The sequence below is a fragment of the Amia ocellicauda genome, chromosome 7 (assembly GCF_036373705.1).
Source record: "Amia ocellicauda isolate fAmiCal2 chromosome 7, fAmiCal2.hap1, whole genome shotgun sequence".
NCBI classification, from domain to species: Eukaryota; Metazoa; Chordata; class Actinopteri; order Amiiformes; family Amiidae; genus Amia; species Amia ocellicauda.
Genome location: NC_089856.1, coordinates 3719393 through 3737500, shown reverse-complemented (window position 1 = coordinate 3737500; position 18108 = coordinate 3719393). Strand labels below are relative to the sequence as shown.

At 49.7% G+C, this 18108-nt stretch overlaps 1 protein-coding gene across 8 annotated transcripts in view; it reads right to left on the bottom strand.

Moving 5' to 3' along the window:
• Positions 1–16748, bottom strand: part of LOC136752557 (uncharacterized) — a 19294-nt gene extending 2546 nt beyond the window's left edge. For 2 of the 8 annotated variants that reach the window (XM_066707980.1, XM_066707987.1), the window contains exons 1-17: positions 10233–10776; positions 10065–10153; positions 9095–9234; positions 8674–8867; positions 8382–8430; positions 7512–7693; positions 7205–7332; positions 6745–6914; positions 6473–6580; positions 6123–6320; positions 5542–5673; positions 5083–5220; positions 4503–4627; positions 3369–3591; positions 3043–3190; positions 2577–2743; positions 943–1123 (exon numbers count right to left, since the gene is read on the bottom strand). In XM_066707980.1, coding sequence (XP_066564077.1) covers positions 943–1123; positions 2577–2743; positions 3043–3190; positions 3369–3591; positions 4503–4627; positions 5083–5220; positions 5542–5673; positions 6123–6320; positions 6473–6580; positions 6745–6914; positions 7205–7332; positions 7512–7693; positions 8382–8430; positions 8674–8867; positions 9095–9234; positions 10065–10153; positions 10233–10498 — 2638 coding nt within the window. In that variant the 5' untranslated portion in view covers positions 10499–10776. Of the gene's footprint in view, positions 1–942; positions 1124–2576; positions 2744–3042; positions 3191–3368; positions 3592–4502; positions 4628–5082; positions 5221–5541; positions 5674–6122; positions 6321–6472; positions 6581–6744; positions 6915–7204; positions 7333–7511; positions 7694–8381; positions 8431–8673; positions 8868–9094; positions 9235–10064; positions 10777–14881; positions 15883–16215 lie in introns of those variants that run through there. The other 6 variants (XM_066707982.1, XM_066707983.1, XM_066707986.1 and 3 more) reach the window with 6 other exon arrangements.
• Between the last annotated feature and the right edge of the window lie 1360 nt (positions 16749–18108).

Below are 18108 nucleotides of genomic sequence, written 5' to 3'. Positions count from 1 at the left end.
TCTGCAGCTCAGGACTGGTAAGTGCAGGTATTATAATTAGTAAAGTCAGGATCGAATTGGTTAAAGTAAGCCAAATTAAGCGCTTACAGCATGAAGCGCAATTCACGCTTGGCTACAGTAGAGCTTCACAATATGCTTATGTTTTAAATATCACTTTAAAGACGCAATATTGTGTGTATCAGCGGGGTCTTGAAAATGAAATGTTAATGCAAAACCCATTTGAAATGTCAATATTGTGAGCAAATGTGCATACTGGAATATACGAATACAAATGGGATGATTGTATTTGCATTTTGACCTAAATAACACGTGCATGAATGGAAAATGCATTAACTTATAAACTTGAATTACAGTCATCTGTGACCATGAAGTTTACAATAGCTGTTTGTGAATTGATTTCAAATACATTTCAAATTAAGTCAATCAATATGTTTGTTTTGCATCCATCCACTCATTGATGTGAACATCTGGCACCAGACATAATGCATAATGATGATAATGAAGTAAAAAAATATGTGGACTACAATTACATTGACTAAAACTAGACTAAAATGACAGGAGTTTTCGTCGACTGATATTAACTAATTAAAGATGAAATGACTAAAATGTGACTAAAACTGATAAGCATTTTAGTCAAAAGAGTAAGACTAAAACTACATCTAAAATAGCTGCCAAAATGAGCACTGGTGTCAACCTCACTGCACAAACTCAACCCACGTTTTTACACCAGTACTGAGAGTAGGCAGATACAATCACCCCGTGCCAGCGAATTGCCCTCGCCTTGTCTCTTGCGTTTATGGATGATTGGTAATTATTAAAATTATCTAAAAGATATACCGAGACTCTGTTCTGCTATCACAGTTGCACAGCTACTATTGGGCACAATATCGGATGAAACCCACGGGGCTGCAGACACAGTTAGCGCCGGCGTCTCGTACGCACCCACGCAGCGCAGGTGGAAGGCGGCCTGCTCTCGGGACAGGAAGACAGCCCGGTGGACGGTCAGCGGGTCGTGCCTGGGGAAGCAGAGCCAGCCGGCGCCCCCTTGCTGGAGATAGTACAGGACAAAGCGCTTGACCAGGGGCAGGAAGCGCCACTCCGACGGCCCGGGGGGCTGGAAGGCCTGCGGGGAAACATGCAGCTTATTCACGTGAGAGACCCTTTGAGGTTTCTTTAGAAAACAAAACCAAAACTTGCTTCACCCACTCTGTTCTGACCCCTGGGCTCGATCACAACAAGGGCTTAAAACACCCTCTCCCCCTGCGAGGGCTTATGTCAGGCCTCAGGGTTTACACCTATGCTGTGTAGACGATAACATCTCCAGGCTGTGCTTTAAACACTTTTAACTTCTGTCCATTCTGAGGTCACAGGGTCAGCTTTGAGTTCAGTCCCACCGGAGCCTCTCTCTGAACCGGGTCAACCTGGTCCGTGCCGACAGAATCCGACTAACGCTCTCAAGGCACGAGCAGCCTGCGTGACTCACGAGCTCACAGGCGAGATAACGGCTACGTGCAGCTTCTCATCCAACACAGCAGCGTCTAAAGCAGGATGTGAGATCAGCCAAATCCAGGACTCTCAGAAGCAGACGTTTGTTCACGCTTTGTCTGCGTGTTAGTGACATGGGGCTGTATGTAGAAGTATGTCAAACGACGGTCAGAAGTCGGAGTTGGGCAGGCAGACTGGAGGTCCCTGGCTCCCCCAAAAAAGTGTTATAAAACTGCCGATTCTTGACTCCAGACACCGACTGCAGGAAAATAGTTCTACAGCCGCATACGGATGCCTGAAATATCGGCCTGGTGTGTTTTTTTTTATGTCAAGCCTGTTAAATGTGGGGAATATTTATCTATTCGCACATCACACTGGGTTCTTAGGGGTTCATACAAAACAACTCAAATCTCAGGTGGCCAAGGGCTGAGTCCCAAATCGCACACTTGCTTCATAGTTACCAGAAGTCCCAGAACTCTTTGCATTAAAGACGGAGATAAGTCAGCTGGGAAAATATGGCAGCGTCTGATGCATATAAATGTCATGTAATGCAAGCTAGACAGTTGTAGATAGTTACATTATTTATCAAGGAAATTATAATACATAAATAGATAATATAAAATTATTCTATATTCATGATTTAAATATATGATTAGACAGTACAGCGAAAAAGCGTTACGGCACCTATCAATTAATTAATTACTGAAGTAGTATCCTATAAAACTAGGAGGTGATATAAACAAACAATATTTTTCCACATTATTATTACATCTCGTGCAACTACTTGCTAAAATCCTTGAAAAGGTTATTTGGAAGATGAACAGTGCAAATGCTATAGCAGTCTCCATTCTTTAAAACTACAATCTGACAAGAAAAGACTGCGTAGGTACTTTCTCAGTCAAAGGCAAAGGCGCTGAATGCTGGCGCTGCAGTGTGTCCCATTGAACGCTTCTATCACAGCAAAGGATTGTACTTTAATCCAACACCTGCAACACACCAGGGGACGAAAGATACTCTGCCCTGCTGAGCCAGGAACACAGATCAGGTATTTCTGATACCCCCACGCCCAGACCCCAAACCCGCTGGGTTACCTTGAGGCAGACGGGCCGCCCCTCCTGCAGGTCCTCGATCAGGCGCTCCGAGAAGGCGGAGGGGAATTCTGCAATGCGCCGCTCCCCCCACGCCTCCCCCCGGCCCAGGTGCACGGTGTACGCAGTCAGGGCCCCCCCCCTCCTCAGCGCTGCCAGCTGGGACACCACTGTCGACAGGGTGGAGCCAATCACATCAGACACACGCACCCGGGGACACAAATGGAAATTGGGTTTTAAGGCATTCAAGACAGAAAACAGGAGACACTTCTTCACACAGAGAGGCGTCACAATCTGAACAAACTCCCCAGCGATGTGGCTGAAGAGACAATTTGGGAACATTCAAAAACAGACTGGATAGGATCCTAGATCACTTAGTTATTAATGGACACCAAACGAGCACGATGGGTCGAATGGCCTTCTCTCGATTGGACACTTTCTCATGTTCTTAACTGATCTCTCTGCTCACCCAGCTTGGCGTAGGCCTGCAGTACCTCGGGGAGACGGTCAGGGGGCGCTGTGATGTAGCAGAACTCCACGGCCTCCAGGGAGCGCAGGAAGGGGCTGAGGGATCCCAGCCATGTGGCCGGAGACAGCACCGCCAGGCCGGTCGCCACCTGACAACCACAGCAGGGAAAGCATGTACTTTACACAGGTGGTGGAAACGGACCACGTTTCCATTTATTTAACACACGTGGGACTTTTCAGTCTGCAATCCACTTGGTCTGACAGGTTGTATACATCAGGCCAGGTCTGTTTATAGTCACACGCTGCTGCGATGGTCTCTGCTGGTACCTGGAAGCTCCCGGCGGTGGGGCGGTCTTGGCAGCGCAGTGGCAGGGCCCGGCGCAGGGTGGCGGGAAGTTGGACGGGGTCGGCGGCTCGCATGGCGCTCTCCAGGCCGTGCCCCTCTCCCCCTGGGCCGCAGTGCAGCCAGAGCCCCCCGTCTGAGGGATGAGAGGAGCCCGGCAGCACCTGCTTCAGGAGCTGGGCGTCAGAGCTGCGCCACAGAGCCAGCCTGAGACGACAGGCAGGGAGAGCAGCGTTTCAAGGGTTAAGGGGCAACGTGAGCGAGAGAATCAGGTTGAATGTGAAACCACAGGGATCAGCTAACAATAATAACAACTAGACAAGCACATCTGATGAATGCGAGCAAGGAAGTACATTGAAATATGCATCTCAATGATTATAGCCTTAAAGCAGCCTGATATATTTTCCCTGTACGGATAAATGGGAAGGTTTTGTATTTGACCTTAGAGGAAGGTCAAAGGTCATGGAAGAGGGCATTTTCTTATAGAAATGGGTTCCTATAGGTGTTGCAAAGTAAGTATACCCCTCACTGCACTCTATGAGAAGTCATGAGCCAGTTCTCACTTTGACCTTAAGGAAAGGTCAAAGGTCACAATAGAAGACTTTCTTGGGACAGATCCCATCTCACTCTAGGGCAATGTAAACAATTTCCCAGTAGTGGGCGCCCACCCTGACGGGGCTCAGCCGCAGTGTTCATTCGAGGAGCTGTGCCCAGATTCTCCAGAATGCCCCTGTGTCAGCCGGTCACTGTGGTGTCGGGGGTCAATCCCACTTTCTCAACTCCAATTCCCCTTTTTCAGGCCCCACTCCAAATTCCAATTCCAGTTCTTTTTGGCTCTTAACAGGCTCGACTGGATTCAGAATTGGATTGAAAAAGGAATCGCAGGTGGATTTGGAGTGGAGAAACTGGATGTGACCGCGGCTCTGGATCACTGGGCTGACTTCCACACTCACAAGCCTGATTTTCGTCAGAGTGAAAGTCCGGACATGACTCTCAGCGCTGACCCGGACGGGACAAAAGGTTCCGGCGCACTGGGGACTTCCTGACATGACAGTGTGAGAGCACATATGGACCCGCCAGCTGGGTGTGTTAGGGGCTCAGCTGAGTGCCCGCCTCACCTGAGTGCGGCTCTCCTGAACTCCTCCACGACCGCGGGGTACGGGTTGGCAGGTGGCGGGGAGGAGGACAGCACCGTCCACAGACACCGCTGCCAGCACTGGTCCACGGCACAGTCGATCAGGTACTGCAGGGGACACAGGCACACGTCACACCGAGGGACACACGGGGCCCAACGCGCTCCGTGGCCCCAGACCTCACTGAAGGGGTCATCTGTGCACTCGAGTCAAACAGGAAATCGTTGAATCATTGAGAACTGCAAATCTGCACAGGAATCTCCCCTTATTATAATATCTGTTGTAATGTTTTTTATTAGTTTATGGAAACAGATCTCTTTTCAGTTTTGCTTCAGCCTCTTCTCTGCTAAAGACCAGGCTGTGAATCCCAGTCACCACGGCATTACCCATGTAAAGGTCAAACGACAGCATGAACCCCCAACTCGAGCCAAAACTACAATGCCAGCCGGGCCCACACACATCAACACTCGGTCAACTCGGGACCCAGTAAACACAGCTTTGCACAAACATCCCACTCAGACTATGATCCAGTGACCCCCTGATGAGCGGACTTGCCTCTCCGTACCTGAGAGAGCTGGGCCTGCAGCTCCAGGCCGCCCATGTCCGCAGCTCCTCCCCCTCGGGACAGGTCGGCTCGGCGCTCGGCGTGGTACAGCAGCTCCTGGGTGTACACTGAGCACCTCTCTACGGACTCTGGGGGGCTCTGAGGGGACACCAGGCACGGGACACTGGGAGTTAATGCAGTCACCTCACCCAAGATCACCCCAACAACGACTGCACCCGCCCGGCAGGAAACAAAAGATTATTTATCTATCATCTCTGTCAAGTCGCTTTTTCAAGGACGTCTTTGAGCAGGTGGGGCTCGGACACTTTTGGCCTGAATCGGTGGAGCATCGCTGGGGTGGCGAGTGATGTGGCCCCGGGGGGGGGGGGGTGTATTTCATAGAGCACATGAGAACAGAGGCAGGGAAAAGTCATGACCAAAGAGCGTGATCCGGAGGACTGGGTGTGAACAGTGCGTTACCTGTGGCCGCCCATTCCCTGGCTGCGGCCCGGCAGCTCGGTCGGCCGTCTGCTTCAGCTCGGAGAGGACCAGCACCCAGGGAAGAGAGTTGGACAGCAGCTGGCACTGCAGCACACAGCTGTACCCGCACCACTGCGGAGGGAGAGGGCCTGTCAGACACCTCGTATGAAAGGGTCAACCGCTCAGACAGAGAGGAACAGTAACATGGGGGGGGTTTCCTATTATTATTATTATTATTATTATTTTTATTTCTTGGCAGATGCCCTTATCCAGGGTGACTTACAACTTAAGTGCAAACAAAGTGCAAAAATACAGAGAAGTAAAAAGCATCAATCATTACAAATTCAACTTAGCTAAAACCTAGCAATTCAAAATAATACATTTTACAAATTCCAATGTACAATTTACACAAGTACAGTAAGAGACTTCCTACATCCCGGTGAAAGCTAAGTGCTGTCAAGATGTAGGGTCACAGTCGAGGGCTATGGGAAAGGGAGCAAGGAGGAAAACAATCAAGAACGCGAGGAGCATAAAAAAGCTGAAGTGCTATCTAGCAGGGATAGAGGACTACCTCTTCCTACCTCTCTCAGCTCTTCCAGGGCCGCCGGGCTGGGGCCCAGTGCCAGACGGTCACACACGGACTGCAGGCGGCTGCTCAGGTTCTCGGTGAGGAAGAGGGCGTCACTGGAGAAGCTGACCCTGCCAACCTGGGTCAGAAACCCCTCCATCAGCCCCCTGAGCGTCTGTGCCAGAGCGCCACACAGCTGCACGTCCCCAGCCTGTTACCAGAACAACACTTCATTCCACAATCACAGCCTGATCTGGGATAATAACACCTAGAATTTTCTAACAGTGAAAGAATTGTGTGTTTTTCTCTCTTATCTACTTCCATGTTGTGACTCTGTATTTCTGGGTCTGTGTGGCTCCTCACCTTGCCGGCCTGGGACTCCAGGACTCTGCAGAGGGTGAGAGCGTGTTCCTGCACCGCCCACAGCCGTCCGGCGCCGCCCCGCAAGAACCGGTACAGCTGGGCCACAGCCTGGCGGGGACAGACGCTGACATGTCACAACTGACCGCCGCGTTGGCATCATCGAAACTGCTTCGTTCAGTTAACACGTGCTCCACTACAGCAGGATCATACCACCATATCCGTACACGGACACCCCAGAACGGTTCCTGAACAGGCGCTCCCTCGGCTCTCACCTCGTGCCCCTGGGCTCTTGCCTCCCCGGCCGTGTCTGGCGGCGGCAGCAGCAGCAGCAGGATGCAGAGGTGGGCGGCGGGGAGGGCATCCCGGGGCAGTTGCAGGGCGTCAAGCTTCCGGAGCAGGACGTCCCGCACCGGAGCCAGAATCCCGGCCTCCGCAGCTCCCCCTGCAGGGACAGAGCGGACCGTCCAGAAGTGATGTCTCGTCCACGGAGGTCTGGGCTGGAGATGTTGACCTCAGATATTGTCAGTTACTTGTTCACGACAATGTGATTTAGTATCGGAGACCCTCGTGAAGTGTGTGGGATACGAACTGTAAACATTGTTGCTACAGGAAATACACAATCACGGTTATACTGTAGTGCAGTGATGCAGCGGGGCAGCCGAGGTACAGGCACAGTACTCGACTGCTACAACCGTGAGGAGGCGGTGGGAGTCGTGCCGAGCGGTGACCCACCTGAGCTGGGGTCCGGGCTGGGCGGCTCTCTGGGCAGGAAGATGCGGGCGTAGGCCTCGGCCTGGGCCTGGCAGGGGAACACGCTGCTGGCGAGGTGCGTCAGGGGGCTCTCGGAGAAATCCAGCACCCTGCGCCTCAGGGAGAGAGGGGACAGAGGGCCTTGTTGCAGTCATAGCTCGCTGCCACCAAACATCTGCTGGATCTCACTCTAGCCAAGCCCTCGTTACTTAACCAGACTGAAGGTTTTAGACAGATCGTGACACGTGAACCAGGCTTAACTGAACATGGCTGCCCTCCTGCCTCTCACCTCTCCTCCTCGTGACGCCCTGCGGTCTGGATGGCAGTCAGGGTGTAGAGTTTGCTCCCCCCCTGGTGCCATGTGCCCTGGGGGTCCACTCTCCACACGCACTCCGCTCGCACCGGGAGACGGTCGTCCAGAGAGCTCAGCACCGCACCCTCAAACTCCGGCCCTCGGGACGACACTTCCTCCTGCGGACACAGGGGGGCGCCACGTGACTGCTGGTCTGGATGAACGGCTCACAGAGTTCTTGTGCTGCGTGATCTGTCCTGTGTAGCCGTGTGTGTTAGCACGTCAGTATGAAATACACAGTCATAGCCTATATGTAAAACTGATTGTAACTTGGCAGAATTGATTCTATACAGGTTCAAACAGACAGGCGGTGGTGCACCCAAGCATGGCCAGTGGAAACAGTAGAAATACTGCCACTTCATAACACGCTTTCCCACACTGCTTTGTGCTCTGGGCTCCTGAAGAGCTGCGATACTGAAGAGCTTATTGTAGAGAGTTTTAAACAGATGTGCACTAAATACACAAACAGCTGCTTCAGTGAAACCAGTGGGAACTCAATGGACACAAGCTGTAACTGCAGGCACCAGGTACGAGACCATGCAAAATAACCTCTTGAGTTTATACCTCCCTGTCTTCCCACTACATGAAAGAGCAAAAAAGAGGAGATATCTTGACTAATACAGATTGCCGTTTGTTCAAAGGTAACGCACACACAAGGCCTGCTGCTGGCTTTGTGCTAAGAGTGACGACCTCTCCCACTCAGGACTGAACCACAGCCTGGCTCCAGGGGTGGACCTTCGGCCTGAAGCGCCTGAGCTGTGACGGCGACTGCTTGTCTTAATTTTAACTAAACTAATCAAATTGTACCTTTGAAAATGACTTATTTTCTCCTTTGTTGTTGGTTGGAACAAGTATTCTAGAAAAAAACAAAAGAGAGATTTAAAATCATAATTTATCACCGTACTAGGGGGGAATAAAACTACTGAGAAGACAGACATTTAACAATCAGAATGAACATTTTTCTGAATTTTAATGTGGTAATATGAAATCATAAAGAATAGATTTGTCTAACAATCACGTCTTGTTCTGAGTCTTTATTGTGAAGTGAGACGTGTCAGGTGGCAGACATCTTTTCGGGAGGGAGTGGGTGACCTCTGACCTTAGCAGGCGGTGGCGGCCCTGCTGGCTCATCCTGATGACATCACGGCGGACGCACTGTGCGTAGAGGGTGCGCGCCCGCTCGGGGTCTGGCCCGGCGATGACGTAGATCTGGAGGAGGTCCAGGGACGGGGGGCAGGGGAAGAGGGTCCCCATGAAAACGCAGGGGCCTGTGAGAGCGGCCAGCACTTGGATCTGAGGAACACAATAAAAAAAACACATCAACAAACAGCAAGACTGGTGGAAAGATATTCAGATTTCCACTTCTTCGGCTGCTGGAAAGTGCAGGGAAACACAGCTGGATATGTGGGAGGCCCTGTCCCTGGCTTGGACGCTGCGGGGGTGTGGGACCCAGGGAACAGAGCCATGCGCTGCTGCTCCGAGTCACTTACTTACAAACTAACGGCTAGAGCAAATCTCACCGAGTACGGGCTGCTGCAACTCAGGCTGGCGAGCGGAGGGGTCACGTCCTCAATCAGCCAGCGGAATCGCTCGATCTGCTGCGGGTCGACACAGTGCAGGACGCTGGGAAGGCCCCAGAGCCCGGAACAGCCCTTCGCACCTAGAGGCACAAAGCCAGACAGGGAGCACAGAAATAAGAAGGGGGGAGAATGGTGGGTATTTCAGCCTCAGCTTCTCTGTTCAGAAACTCGCTGCCAGGTTTGTGGTGGGAGTCGTGACCTCTCCAACTCCCGGAGAAACCACAGCCAGGCTCCAGGGGTGGACACTCGCTGCGTCTGCACTTCCTCCATCCAAGCTGTGAGGGCAACCAGCAGACGTTAACTGCCCGTCAAATCCCTTCACACCGTCTTCACAATATCAACACTGAACTATATGAACAAAACCAGGGCAGAAGAGTTGACAAGTTGAATTGTGGGAATACAACTCCATCACAAGCAGTTTTGCACACTGTCCAATCTCAGAGGAGTCCCTCCTTCACGGCGCCACTGCTCTCAGGAGTGCTATACCACAGAGTACGGCACATATGATACAAAAGGACCCATCTAAACGTAATATTCAAAATCAGACTTGATGTAGAACTACAGTGCAGCGCCGTTTTCAATAAGACAAACATGGATTGTTTAGACTAACAGTGATGGCTGCATTTATGCACAGATAAGCTATCTGTCAGAAGATGCACCCCCCGCCGTACTCTGCATGCGAGTTTGTTCATATTTATCACACAGCACACGCTCTCTCCCTTGCTGCGCTGCTTTCCTAGAAAAAGGAGAACAGTACGCCAACATCAGGCGCCTCCGTCATCAATGAGAACTCTGTCCCCCCCGCTTTCCCATCGCTCGACAGCTGGTAGTGACGGTGCACAATGAGACCTCAGACCTTCATCTTCACCCGCTGCGGACAGTCCTGACCCCCCGGCCCCCCGGGACTGACCTGCGATATACCGGACAGCAGTGGAGGATGTTGGGAAAGCGAGGTGAATCTGGAAGGTCTCCTCACTGGCCGACTCTGCCAGCCTGAGCCTGGAGAGACACAGACGGTGTGACTCAAAGGGGCTGGGATGGGGGATCACAGGCTGCTTGTGGGGGCATTGAAACTCACCTCTCTGCCAGCTGTCCTGCCCGCTGGGAGAAGCCAGGGTAGGGGTTGGCGGGGGGGTTCGGGTGGCGCAGCGTCTCCGCACACAGCTCCTCCACGCAGCGCTGCAGCCCGCTGTCCTGCAGGTACCGCCACAACGCATTCACCTCCCGCGCCGCCCCCACCGAACTGGGCCGCGGGGGCAGAGGCCGGGACGCCACCGGCTGCATCGCTTCCACCGACTCTGAGGCGCTGAAGACAAAATTAAACCATAATGCAAACCTGACCATGTAATAGGATGAAAACTACAGGCCACTGAACTATTGTGAATGGAGAGGCTTCTGTATTATATCAGTAGGTCACCTGCCGGCAGATTTAAACCTGACTGAACTATGTCAGTAGAAAAGCAAACGTTAGCAAAAACCTATATTTACTGGGGACTAAAATGTAACCTGCATCTGATTGCTAAATTCAAATGTATTGCATGATTTTGGCAAGTTGCTGAAAATAAGTCAATTCAGACCTTGTGCATCCCTAATTTAACCTTGGCCATGTAAAAGTTACTAATTTGGCATTTAATAATAATAAAAAAAAATATATATATATTGTTTTCTTAAACATCAAGACCTTCAAATGCCAAATAATGTTCATCATCTTTATTGTGAACTTTGATTCTGCTTCACAGTGCAAAACGCAGAGACCCCCGTATGGTGTGATGTAGGACCCCCTAATTGAAGCCATTCTCTCAGCTCAGGCGTCATGCCATTTTGGAAAAGAAACATTTAAGAAAAATAACCCATTCAATGAATACAGGATTGGTGCAGAATGACAGCTCGCAGCACATTACACAAGTTTATAACGCATGTTTCCGGGCGGAATTGGTCGGTGTGCCGCAGCACATAATGTTACAATATGTTAAGTAGGTGCGATTTAGGCTTGACAATGTCGGGCATCGCTGTTTTAAAACATCAAAATCAATTTGCATGTAGAGAAAAACACGTTTTTAGTTGTCCAGAAGCTAAACGGAGCTGAAGCAGATGCTCACCTGCAGTGACGGCCGACGCGCAGGCGACACTGTTACTGTAACCCGGCGACAGTGACGCAGCGCAAACAAAGCCAGGACATCAGGACTGCGACCCGGTTCCTAATGAACACAGCACACGTCGATATAGGATGTTGTACACGATCCATATTCATCATGTGTCCGGTAATTGCTTTAACTTTAAAACATAAAGCCCCACAGGAGCGCAACTGAGCGGCTCGGCATGGGTGCGAAATGCAGTGCTGGAAATACCTGCGACCACCATTAAACACAGACTGCGAGCAGCATAGCGGAGAGATGTGTGTGTGTGTGTGTATGTGTGTTTGTATATATATATATATATATATATATATATATATGATCAGCCATAACATTATGACCACTGACAGGTGAAGTGAATAACACTGATAATCTCGTTATCATGGCACCTGTCAGTGGGTGGGATATATTAGGCAGCAAGTGAACATTTTGTCCTCAGAGTTGATGTGTTAGAAGCAGGAAAAATGGGCAGCGTAAGGATCTGAGTGACTTTGACAAGGGCCACATTGTGATGGCTAGACGACTGGATCAGAGCATCTCCAAAACTGCAGCTCTTGTGGGGTGTTCCCAGTCTGCAGTGGTCAGAACCTATCAAAAGTGGTCCAAGGAAGGAAAAGCGGTGAACCGACGACAGGGTCATGGGCGGCCAAGGCTCATTGATGCATGTGGGGAGCGAAGGCTGGCCCGTGTGGTCCGATCCAACAGACGAGCTACTGTAGCTCAAATTGCTGAAAAAGTGAATGCTGGTTCTGATAGAAAGGTGTCAGAACACACAGTGCGCCGCAGTTTGCTGCGTCTGGGGCTGCGTAGCCGCAGACCAGTCAGGGTGCCCATGCTGACCCCTGTCCACTGCCGAAAGTGCCTACAATGGGCACGTGAGCATCAGAACTGGACCACAGAGCAATGGAAGAAGGTGGCCTGGTCTGATGAATCTCGAGTTCAAGGTGTTGACTTGGCCTCCAAATTCCCCAGATCTCAATCCAATCGAGCATCTGTGGGATGTGCTGGACAAACGAGTCCGATCCATGGAGGCCCCACCTCCAACTTACAGGACTTAAAGGATCTGCTGCTAACATCTTGGTGCCAGATACCACAGCACACCTTCAGAGGTCTAGTGGAGTCCATGCCTCGACAGGTCAGGGCTGTTTTGGGACCTACACAATATTAGGCAGGTGGTCATAATGTTATGGCTGATCGGTGTATATATATACACACACACACACTCAGGATATGGGTTTGGATCTGTATATGTATATATATATATATATATATATGGGTTAGTATATGTATATATATATATATATATATATATATATATATATTATTATTTATTATTATTTTTTTTAATATATCGCTGCTCTAGAGGCAGTTCAGAGGAGAGCAACCAGACTTATTCCAGGTCTGAAGGGAAAGTCCTACTGAGAGACTGAGGAACTGAACCTTTTCACCCTGGAACAGAGGAGACTACGTGGGGACTTGATCCAAGTCTTCAAAATCATGAAAGGCATCGACCACATCAAACCAGAGGAGCTTTTCCAGATCAGCAGGGACACACGCACCCGGGACACAAATGGAAATTGGGCTTCAAGGCATTCAAGACAGAAAACAGGAGACACTTCTTCACACAGAGAGGCGTCACAATCTGAACAAACTCCCCAGCGATGTGGCTGAAGAGACAATTTGTGAACATTTGTGAGAGAGAGAGAGTGTGTGAGTGTTTGTGTGTGTGTGTGTGTGTGTGAGAGAGAGAGAGAGAGAGAGAGAGTGTGAGTGTGTGTGTGAGAGGGTTGTTGGGTTGTTGTCGGTGCACAGCCTCTCCGTGGGGACAATGCTCACGCACAGCCTGGTGCCTGAGCCGTACTGCAGCTCCACGCTCTCTTCACTCTTACTGTAACGATGACAAATCCACCCATCTTTAAAAACAGCTTCCTCCCGTACAGGGACAAAGAAATGATCAGTCTATAATTTGAATGGTAGGTGTATTTTAACAGTGAGAGACCATTAAACCCAGAAAAACACATTTCAAAAAAGTTATAAATTGATTTGCATGTTAATGAGGGAAATAAGTATTTGACCCCTTCGACTTAGTACTTGGTGGCAAAACCCTTGTTGGCAATCACAGAGGTCAGACATTTCTTGTAGTTGGCCACCAGGTTTGCACACATCTCAGGAGGGATTTTGTCCCACTCCTCTTTGCAGATCCTCTCCAAGTCATTAAGGTTTCGAGGCTGACGTTTGGCAACTCGAACCTTCAGCTCCCTCCACAGATTTTCTCTGGGATTAAGGTCTGGAGACTGACTAGGCCACTCCAGGACCTTAATGTGCTTCTTCTTGAGCCACTCCTTTGTTGCCTTGGCTGTGTGTTTTGGGTCATTGTCATGCTGGAATACCCATCCACGACCCATTTTCAATGCCCTGGCTGAGGGAAGGAGGTTCTCACCCAAGATTTGATGGTACATGGCCCCGTCCATCATCCCTTTGATGCGGTGCAGTTGTCCTGTCCCCTTAGCAGAAAAACAGCCCCAAAGCATAATGTTTCCACCTCCATGTTTGACCGTGGGGATGGTGTTCTTGGAGTCATAGGCAGCATTCCTCCTCCTCCAAACACAGCGAGTTGAGTTGATGCCAAAGAGCTCGATTTTGTCTTGTAGCCCATTCCAGCCTTGTGTAGGTCTACAATCTTGTCCCTGACATCCTTGGACAGCTCTTTGGTCTTGGCCATGGTGGAGAGTTTGGAATCTGATTGATTGATTGCTTCTGTGGACAGGTGTCTTTTAAACAGGTAACGAGCTGAGATTAGAAGCACTCCCTTTAAGAGAGTCTCAGCTCGTTACCTGTATAAAAGACACCTGGGAGCCAGAAATCTTGCTGATTGATAGGGGATCAAATACTTATTTCCCTCATTAACATGCAAATCAATTTATAACTTTTTTGAAATGCATTTTTTCTGGATTTTGTTGTTGTTATTCTGTCTCTCACTGTTAAAATACACCTACCATTAAAATTATAGACTGATCATTTCTTTGTCAGTGGGCAAACGTACAAAATCAGCAGGGGATCAAATACTTTTTTCCCTCACTGTATTTAATTGGTGTATTATATGTGTTTCAAACCAGTTAATTCCCACTGAAGGAAAAAAAAAACCCGAAAATAAACCAAAAACCCGTATTCCTAGTCCACACCCGTCTTGCCCAGAGGAAGTGTGTAGTGTGTAATCTGCGCTGGTGCGGTGAGGAGGTTGCACACGATCTGGTGAAAGCGCTGGTTGTGGTTTTGGGGCGAGGTGTTGCAGGGTCCCTGCACTCTAAATAGCCCAGCCGTGGTGAGCGTTGCCTGCCCGTTCTCTCTGCGACGGAGGAGTCAGAGTCTTACAGTGAACACTGCATTTAATATTATCTGTGTCATAAACTGGCATAAAACTTTATTTGAGTTTTAGTCCATAGAAGACAAGAATCCCTATTAGCACGTCTTTTGTGTTGGTGCATCATCTCAGTGCCTTTAACTTGCAGTGTATTGTAATTCAACAAGAAAATTATAGGCCAAGCGAAGTATATGAGCAGCACAAACTGCACAAATATCAAGGGCAACTCACCTGCGCTCACTTGAATGGGATCCCACCCCCCCACTCCACTCCTCACGGCCTGACGCTCAGGAGAGGGACAGTTTTCACAGTGGCCTGCGGGCAGATCCTGCGGAGACACCAGCACAGAGTCAGGGGCCCTCGGGGGGGGGGGGAACAAGATGCAGTCCTGATGGGGGGTCCCATTGGGAACTGGTGAAAATGTTGAAATTGCAAAACAGAAAATATTGTCAGTGAAGAAACCGCAAGACACTGAAGACGTTAATCGCATGCTGTCAATACAATACATGCAAAATACAATCCCAGGAGTTGTGAGCTACAACAAGTGCAAGAGCCAGACAGAGTCCCATCCCTGTGTGAGCGGAGGGGCAGGGCAAGTCAGGGTCAACAGGACAGGAGCAGGGACGGGGGTCCCAAGCGCTACACAGACATCCGCCTCCAGGAGCAGCAGGGAGAGCGTCTCTGGAGTGAGACAGGGCACCTGAGCAAGAGAGCCGAGAGGTCTGATGTATTACAGGTGCAGTGTGAGAGGTCTTGCCGGAAAGTGGTCAGGGACGGGACACTACGTACCACTGTGCTGAATAATAACAGTAACATGCTGTAGGGGTCTGCCACGGGTCAGCCAGTCACGGCAGGATTGGCTCATGTCAGGAAAAGTGTCCCACCTACTTTATCAGATCCCACGCCCTGCCCTGCCCTGCACTTCCTCTTTCGCACAGGAAACACATTGCTGGGCTTGGACACGCCGGACCTCAGCCCCGACGGCAGCACAGAGGGCCGACGCTGCAGCCTCGGGGGCCCCGGGAGGCCGCAGGGGAACCCTCGGGCACGACGACGGAGCGGGTCATCGTTTTGCTGTCTCTGGCGAGCTTGGCCTGCAAGTCCTTCCGCATTCTGCAGAGGGGAGATCGGAGAACAATGCTCTCGGGAAGATCTCAGTTTTTTGGGATGGGGCGTTGGGAGGGAGTTCTACAGAAGGGTCTCCATGAATGTTTTGTGCAATGTATGGTCTCCTTCAAACAAACAAAAATGAATACAAAATAAAACAGGCATGATTACTCCAACATTTGCAGCGTACACAAATCTGACCTCAGATGGTGCAGAACTCTTGCATTAAATTGACAGGTTTGCCAACGATGCAACTGGGTGACTTAAATCCCTGCTACACGGGCTCGGTGCAACACTGAATGTTTTCCCCTGCATATTTCCTTTCAATTATGCTGTTTAAGTTTTTTCCCACCACCATATCGATATTAGCAGGGCTTACAGGAAATTAGACAGTGGAAAGCATAACAATCACAACAACAACCACAAAAAACCCGACTAGAGAATTACCCAGAACGCACCACAGTAGATTATCCTGCATCGCTGGGAGCCAAATTTCCTCAGTATCGACTCAAGGGCTGTAGGAAGCGGCTGCACGTTTCAGGACTCTTATGAACTGGCAGAGATCCCACCTCTTTCTCTCTCCCTCCCTTGGGCCTGGGGGGGTGGGATCCCTGCCAAGCAGCAGCAGATCCCACCCTCGAAACGCACCATTCGGGAGCCAGCGTCTCAGACCCGCCCCCCTACAACAGGCCGAGAAGCAGAATTTGTTTCTTGTTGTTTGTTTGTTTTTTGTCCCCCCTCTTTTTTCTCTGCTCCTCTATTTCAATTCTCACACACATCCCTTCCACTACCATCACCACCTGCTGATCATATAATCATCATCATATTATTAACAACAACAGAGAGAAAAACCACTAACAGGTTCCCGGGCAAAAACCATTCCCTTTAAGACACTTTCACAGCGGGCTCTTCAGCCACCGAGCACGGCCCACTTATCTCTCACGCTGGATCCCATCTGGCGTGGCAATAGGGAGCTCCTGTTATCAAGCCCAGGGCAGTCACGGCCTCGTCACACGGGCCCGGCAGATAAACGACCCAGGTTGTAATCTCCCATGATGCACAGGCCTTTCTCAAAACCGCTCTTCCAGCAAGAGAGGAAAAAAAAAGAAAAGGAATAAGAGAAAGAGAGAGACAGAGAGGAAGAATGGGTTTGTTTATTACAAAGCTGGGTGGAACATTTCGGTTCAAAACGAAACCATAAGTGCAGTCAAACATGAGACAAATAATAAAAAAACATAAATCGGCAAAATCGAGCCTGTTTCACTGCTCTTACGGGCTCTACGGTACATTCCTGTTAGTGTGAGAACATTTAATTTAACTGTGCCGGTCTGGTGTCAATTGTGTGCCAGTCCTAACCAGAGTTGTTGGTCTCTGCTACGTTTTGACCTGTTTCTTCACCTCCAAACACTTCTACTCAATTCCAGGGCGCCAGTGGTTTTTATGACACCAACAACATTTAAAACTAATATTTTAAGTTCCATCTGTGCAGAAGCGTTCGGGCAATCTCTCCCAGGATGGAGCTTTTATTCAGTTTGATATTTCAATATTTAAGTTCAAAGTTTCAAGAATGTGGGTCAACAGCCATTCTTTTGGAAAGATCAGAAAGCTTCGATACGACGGGAAGTCACACACTTTCTTGCGCATTTGGTCGCAGAACCTCCTCCAGCCAGATGTTTTGAAAGTGTCATGTTTAACGACAGCACAGGCTCATGTGTCGCAGAGCCCCGCAACTCTTTGGGTCAAGTGACTCCTAAAGTCTGGCCTGAATGCACACGCTCTGCACTGTATGTTCTGTTTAACCTCTGTTTAACTTCTGTTTAACCTCTCTGCGTGGCTCTTCTACAAGCAAATAAATAAATGAGCATACACATACAATAAATCAATAAACACATACACCGATCAGAAATAACATTATGAGCACTGACAGGTGAAGTGAATAACACTGATAATCTCGTTATCATGGCACCTGTCAGTGGGTGGGATATATTAGGCAGCAAGTGAGCATTTTGTTCTCAAAGTTGATGTGTTAGAATCAGGAAAAATGGGCAGCGTAAGGATCTGAGCAACTTTGACAAGGGCCAAATTGTGATGGCTAGACGACTGGGTCAGAGCATCTCCAAAACTGCAGCTCTTGTGGGCTGTTCCCGGTCTGCAGTGGTCAGTACCTATCAAAAGTGTCCAAGGAAGGAAAAGCGGTGAACCGGCGACAGGGTCATGGGCGGCCAAGGCTCACTGATGCACGTGGGGAGCGAAGGCTGGCCCGTGTGGTCTGATCCAACAGACGAGCTACTGTAGCTCAAATTGCTGAATAAGTGAATGCTGGTTCTGATAGAAAGGTGTCAGAACACACA